This window comes from Oratosquilla oratoria, chromosome 36, assembly GCF_046742065.1.
Source record: "Oratosquilla oratoria isolate Oo_2021 chromosome 36, ASM4674206v1, whole genome shotgun sequence".
NCBI lineage: Eukaryota > Metazoa > Arthropoda > Malacostraca > Stomatopoda > Squillidae > Oratosquilla > Oratosquilla oratoria.
The window spans coordinates 29,131,718-29,138,659 of NC_134812.1; the positions used below are offsets into that span (position 1 = coordinate 29,131,718).

Genomic DNA, 6,942 nt, shown 5'->3' on the forward strand with positions numbered 1-6,942 from the left:
AATTTATTCACAACAAAATCTATGTAGGGGACAATGGCCGCTGGTGTGTAAAAAAAATAACAAGTTGAGCACTCCGATTAGTAGAGAATGATGCCTGACAAATGGATATTTTTATTCATTCTACTATAAACACATCCAAAATTAAATTCAATGTCCAATAATAACTTACTACCGACCATTAGTCTATCATAGTTGGCATCATTATCGAGTAAATCTTAACTATAACAATTAAGATCTGTTGTCTTAATCACTTTTTCCCTCAACTGACCCGACTAAATGATGGTCAATATGTGCCGTTGAGATTCAAGCTAAATCCTTCTCAGTTGCAAAGGTGATTGGAGAGAATGCCCTCCGGGGACGTCTTTTACTTATTCGTTTATCTATTAATTTATTTTCAAAAGCGATATCGTTTCCAGAGGAAAAACTCTTGCAATAGTATCTTGCTTCTCTGATGCACTGGAAATCAAAATGACCCCAACATGAACTTAGGTGACTATCGGTGGCCGTCACGAGCCCCTGACAAAGGTGGAGGTCTTTAACTGCAATAGCTGACCACTTCCTGGGGCACACTCTTTCATACTAACTTTACAAGAAACACCAGTCATGAAATAAACATTCACGGTTCCAGGAATTTCGTAGGTTAGATTTGAAGGTTACAACAAAGACAGTGAATGTAATTAACAATTTATTTGCAATAAATAGATTTTTTTGTACAAAATTATAGAGAAGAATATTGGGAAGGAGACCTTAGCCTTTCATCGTCCATATCCAAGAGGCGCCTTGCACACGTGCTCACCAAGACATCTGTCGAAGCAGCACTTGTCCACGCCACTGCAAGCTCCGTCATTCGAGCAGGTGATGGGAGGTCCGAAGATGCGTGGGCACACGGGCCTCACTGGTGGGCACTGACCGGGCTTGACGATCTGCGTGGCGATGGGGTCAGCTGGTTGGTTGTTGGTCTCACAGCAGTAGGCCGCTCCTTCAGGAGTCTTGCACCAATAACGGCAGTTGCTACTGGGGGCGACAGGAGGAACAACTCCACCGCCGATCCCGTGACCGACACCGCCGACTACGGGATGGCCTTGGTGACCGAAAGGAGGTCTTCCGACATGGGGTCTCCCTCCGAAGTGACCAGCACCTCCAAGACCAGGGGCTCCGAAGGGAGGACCTTGTGCATGAGGAGGATGTCCTCCAAAGAATCGAGTACCTGCAGCTCCACCACTTCCACTCGCAGCATTACCCTTGTCGTCTTTGAGTTTCTTACCCGCCACCAAGGCGAGGGACATGAGCAGGACGCACAGGACTTTCATTATGAAGGTCAGTGATTAGCAGAGTAGAAACCTTTCACAAGGAAAACTTCTGCGGGAAAATAAGGCGTATATGATGCTCGGCTGTTTACTCGCTGTGTTGCGCAGATGAAGCTAGAAGGTCGTGTGTGTCTGCTCTCGTCCCGCCTATGCTTATATATCAGATACCGGTCCCACTATTCCCTCCCTCCACCCCCTTCCTCACCTCCCCGTTTCCTACTCTCAGTTTTAAAGAACTGGTATTCCCTCCGCTTTGCCTCACCTCCTACTCCAGGGGATTTTCTGTTCTACGTCATAACAGATATTTCCTGGAAACAGGGTTATAAATGTGTAAAGTCTTCAGAGTTTGACGAGGGGTTCACTTAGTTGCTATATAGGCGAATATATCAACACACGCACGTGTTTCATACTCGTGTATATATATATATATATATATATATATATATATATATACATACATACATATATATATATATGTATATATATATATATATACATACATACATACATATATATTTATATATATAAATATATATATATATAAATATATATATATGTATATATATGAAAAGGTAAGGATGTTTTTTGGGCTTTTATGGATTTGGAAAAGGCTTACGACAGGGTAGACAGGAAGGCAATGTGGGAGCTACTGCAGATGTATGGGATAGGAGGAAACCTTTTAAGAGCAGTCAAGAGTTTTTACGAGAGTAGTAGGGCTTGTGTTAGGATTAGAAATGGAGAGAGTGAGTGAGTGATTTGAGGTAATGGTTGGACTTCGTCAGGGATGTGTTATGTCGCCCTGGCTGTTCAATCTATACATGGATTGGGTCAGGAGTTGGAGATGGTTAAAGAAAATTAAGAAAAGTGGGAAATAACCCAATAGTTGTTTGCTGAAAACACTGCGCTTGTAGCAGGATCAGAGGAGGGATTATGGAAGTTAGTGACAGAGTTTGAGGTGCGTGAAAAATGGAAACTGAAGATAAATGTGGGCAAATGTAAGGTGATGAGATGTACAAGGGGAGAGAGTGACAGCAGGCTGGAAGTGAGCATATATATATATATATATATATATATATATATATATATATATATATATGTATATATATATATATTCGTGAGTAAGGAAGCAGGTTTTCTTTGATGCATGTAGAATTAAATACGACAGCATTCTGACAATTGTTAAACTTATCTTAATGTTTTCTATTTGTCTTATCAACTTTTTTCCAGTTGTAGGGTGAGCTGATACAAGTTCTCCAAAGTTTTCCATTTAATATTCTCGAGCTTTCGTCTTCAAAGAGACATCATCAGGATTGACAAAATTTCTGCAATAATGAATACAAATGTTGGTACATATAAGTTACAAAATAAATTACAAAAATACAAATACAAATATACAGGTAGAACAAAAGATATATAACGAGAGTTATTGTTACGTCTACAAGGAAAGTACAAATGATAGAGAGAGAGAAAGGTTTAAATACATAAACTGCTATCCGAGTTCCCATTACGGAGTCTGGCTGATCGTCTGAGTGGTGGGGGAGTGGGGGGTAGGAGGGGAGGGGGAGAGGGGACCTCAATGTAGCGATGTCTCAGGTTAGCGCTACTGTACAGCTTAATGCTGGACGTCATGTCCGACTGAATATTTATAGTGGGGGCAGAGTCCCTGATGTGGAATGCCTCCAAGAGTTTCAACCTTCTAGGGTCCTCATTGTACGCAATAATTTTGGTACATTGAACTAAGGTGTCTCTGTCAATATTTCTATTGTGATATTTTGAATAATGGTCCTTGATCGCTCCGTCCTGTTGGTGAAATATTTCAACATTTGGTAAAATTATACAATCATTTTCCATAAACATGCTTTCTTCTTGTATGTATGTATGTATGTATGTATGTATGTATGTATGTATGTATGTATGTATGTATATATGTATGTATGAATGTATATATGTATGTATTAGGGTGTGGTATCGTAACCATTTTTGTATCACATTTCAGGTTTTGTAGAGTAGACCAATCAAAATTTGGAAATAAAGATGAAAAAATCTGAAAAAATAGTGACACTTTTTGGGACCAAAAGCCTACTTAAAACTGACTTCTCCTTAGGATTAGGCTGCTTAGATTTGATTATTATAGATTTTGGCTCTGGAGCTAGAATTGGGCAATTTTCTCACAGGAAGAAAATTTGCATTTTAACTCGTTATATATCTAAGGTTTAGGCATTTTTAGATTGAGAAATTCCTTCTATGTAAGCTACTCGGAGGGCACTATAAATTAATCGATGTATGATGAATTTAAGAGATATTTACAAAGTACTTCCTATGACCCTCTTATGCCTTTACTTTTTTTAGGAATATCCCCTCTGGAGCTACAGGTAGTAGGGTTCCTAGTCCTATCCCCGTCCAATTTTTTGTCACCTCGTACGATTCAAGTGGGAAAACTTGGTGGCAGCATTCTTTCCCACTACCACAGGGTAGGCGAGAAAAGAAAGTGAATATTCGGAAAAATAGTACAGGACAGTAACAAGGGGTTGGGGGACTATGGTATTATCAATTCAGAAGATAACTCCCATGTAATTGACCATCACAAAGTCTCAAGGACCCGACAGGAAGGAATTTTACTGAATCTAATGCAGCCAGGTACATCCTTGTTTAAGTACTTCTAAAGATAATGTTTGAATCTGAACTTTAAAGAGAGAATTATCGGACAGGGTCAGAAAATCCGAAGATATGAATAGCGAATTGACGAAGAAGGTATAAGGAGTTGATGCACGATTTCTTCTTGTGTTCAAATACTCTACAAGAGGGCTTCGCACCTAAGGGTACATGTTGAATAACATAGAATTTATGGAAATAATGACAAATATTTAAGGAACATTATCCAAGTAATACATAAAATTCTTCAAAATTTTAAAATGATACAATGATTTGAAAAATACCTTTGTGAAGAGTCCACGACCAAGCGCACGATCAACCACGCACACATAAAAATACATACATACACACACATACATACACGCACACACTACCACACTCACACACACACAAAAAAACACAGGTCAGTCAAAACGTGAACGAGCAGATTAAGGATAACATCTCAGTTTTCCTTAATCTACTTGTGACAAACTCTTTCAAAATGTCCTCCAAATTAACTCCACCAAATCAATGAAAAGTATACAATTGTCAACTGACGTGATACAAATAGTATCCAATTTCATTTAGTCGAGACAATTTCCCATTCTACACAGGGTAAGAGACAATCTCGACCAACTCTTTGGTAACAGTTACAGAAAAAAAATAAGATTATTTTCTTTCATTGTTAGAAACTTCCAGCCTTCAGAGCTCATTACTGTGTCAGTGTTGACAAAAGCTGAGGTCAAGAGGTACTGTGCCGTGCTTCAAGATGCCATTAAAAATTGAGCATGGGTCTCTAATGACAAGACAGGAAATTGATTTTTGTAGCAACATAGAATCCGTGTTTCAAATAAGAGGTTACAAATATACATGATACGAGTTTGATTTTTATTCAAAATAGATATGTATCTTTGGATTATGCATAAACACACGTTGTATCGTCTCCATAACTATGAAATAAATAGGTTGGATTGAGTGATGATGCAGAGCAAAAGCCTCGGCTGAGGCCCCAAGCTTCTTATGATGAGCTACTTTAAAAGATTATTATCGTCCATATCCAAGAGGCGCCTTGCACACGTGCTCTCCAAGACACCTGTCGAAGCAGCACTTGTCCACGCCACTGCACGCTCCGTCATTCGAGCAGGTGATGGGAGGTCCGAAGATGCGTGGGCACACGGGCCTGACGGGTGGGCACTGACCGGGCTTCACGAATTGCGTGGCGATGGGGTCAGCTGGTTGGTTGTTGCTCTCACAGCAGTAGGCCGCTCCTTCAGGAGTCTTGCACCAATAACGGCAGTTGCTACTGGGGGCGACAGGAGGAACAATTCCACCGCCAATCCCGTGACCGACGCCTTGGTGACCGAAAGGAGGTCTTCCGTCATGAGGTCTCCCTCCGAAGTGACCAGCACCTCCTAATCCAGGTGCCCCAAAGGGAAGGCCCTGTGCATGATGGGGACGTCCTCCGAAGAATCGAGTATTTGTAGCGCCGCCACTTCCGCTCGCAGCACCACCTTTAAGGTGTTTACCCGCCACCAAGACGAGGTAGGACATGAGTAAGGCACATAGGACTTTCATTCTGCAGGTTGGAGAATATCACGTGATCAATCGAAAATTCTTCCAAGAAGTAGTTTTCTACTGAAAAGAGTGGATGCGCTGACAAGATGAGGGACACTACGTCCTCTTGTTGCAATTTAAGGCCAAGTGTGTCCGTCCACGTCTGCGGTGGCTTATATGGTGCGCAACGCTATTCACCTCTCCCCCCTCCCTTCCTCCCTCGTCCTCTTCGTGCACTAGCTCGCATGGAATGGAGCGGGATTCCCCCGGTTTTGCTCAGAGTTCAAAGGGGATTTTAGACTAACGTCATCGTCTTCGGTTGTTCCCCAGCTATGGTTTGCGAAATTCAATCGGGAGCACAGGTTCATTTCCAATGTTTCTTTTGAAAGTTCGCAAAGGTACATGCGCCCTTGCACCCACATCTACACACGCACTCGCATTCGTAGTTGTACCTGTATACGTGCAAGCACACTCACGCGAGCATGCGTTCGGCCATTTTGGTACACTGCAGATGGTACAGTCTTTCTCCTTCATCACTCACTCAGACTTAATCTGACTTTAGAAAGGGGTCTGTACGATGAGAAGAGTATCTTGAGTTTTAGGCCTGTTGAAACACATATGGCTGTGAACGCAATTTAAAGCCAGTATATTCAAATCGATCATACTGCCTTGGCATTAGCGCTGAATTGCAGCACTATTCAATTCTATTTCTAATATCTGCTATGGCAGGGAAAGGTTGAAAAGTCACGAAAGTGTGACATGATATGTTGCCTACCACTTACCGGGACGCGAATCAAGTCCTCTTACTCTTTTAGATATATTGTTTACCATGTCACAAGTAAAGTAGTATTTTTGTCAAAGTTACATTGATAAAAATCACAATTTAGGAATGTGTGCGTAGTGTGATATGATTGTCTATCCTGGCGTATATAAGTTTAATTATAATTATCTTAGATGGAACGGCACATTGGAAGTCCCTTCGTGATCGTATTGTAAAATACATCAGTTATAATGATAAAACCGTTGACTTCTATTAAACCTGACTCTTCGAGCACTTGGATCTAATTTGCTACCATAAACTTCTCATTTTCACAGCATTTTTTCTTTCTTTTTATGATTGTTGAGAGATCTATCCTCGTAATGATATACAATTCCATTCTCGTTCCTCCCTTCCTTCAGCTCCTCTTCTATCCCACCGCTTATGACTCGTCCTCTTCAGCTTCCCTTGGTGCCATGTGGACGTGATAATTGGCACTACAATTTCATTGTCCAATTGATCACCTCCAACCACCGCAGGGGTCGCTTATTTCGTGGTAAGTGGTCCTCTTCCCTGCAGAGGCTTCCTCCTGGCCCAACCGACGGTGATTCTCAGTCCAACACCAGGAGTCTCCCGTTTGGGATCAAGATGAAAAAAAATATATATATAATAATAACCATTCCCCTACGACTC

At 41.2% G+C, this 6,942-nt stretch overlaps 2 protein-coding genes across 2 annotated transcripts; both read right to left on the reverse strand.

Moving 5' to 3' along the window:
* Positions 1-739: 739 nt before the first annotated feature.
* On the reverse strand, positions 740-1,421 carry LOC143019205 (uncharacterized). The gene has a single exon (XM_076174899.1). The coding sequence runs from the start codon at positions 1,308-1,310 to the stop codon at positions 756-758; it is 555 nt and encodes a 184-aa protein (XP_076031014.1). The 5' UTR covers positions 1,311-1,421; the 3' UTR covers positions 740-755.
* Positions 1,422-4,812: 3,391 nt separating this feature from the next.
* Positions 4,813-5,545, reverse strand: LOC143019202 (uncharacterized). The gene has a single exon (XM_076174896.1). It carries the CDS (start codon positions 5,511-5,513, stop codon positions 4,983-4,985), a length of 531 nt encoding a protein of 176 aa, XP_076031011.1. The 5' UTR covers positions 5,514-5,545; the 3' UTR covers positions 4,813-4,982.
* Positions 5,546-6,942: the final 1,397 nt, after the last annotated feature.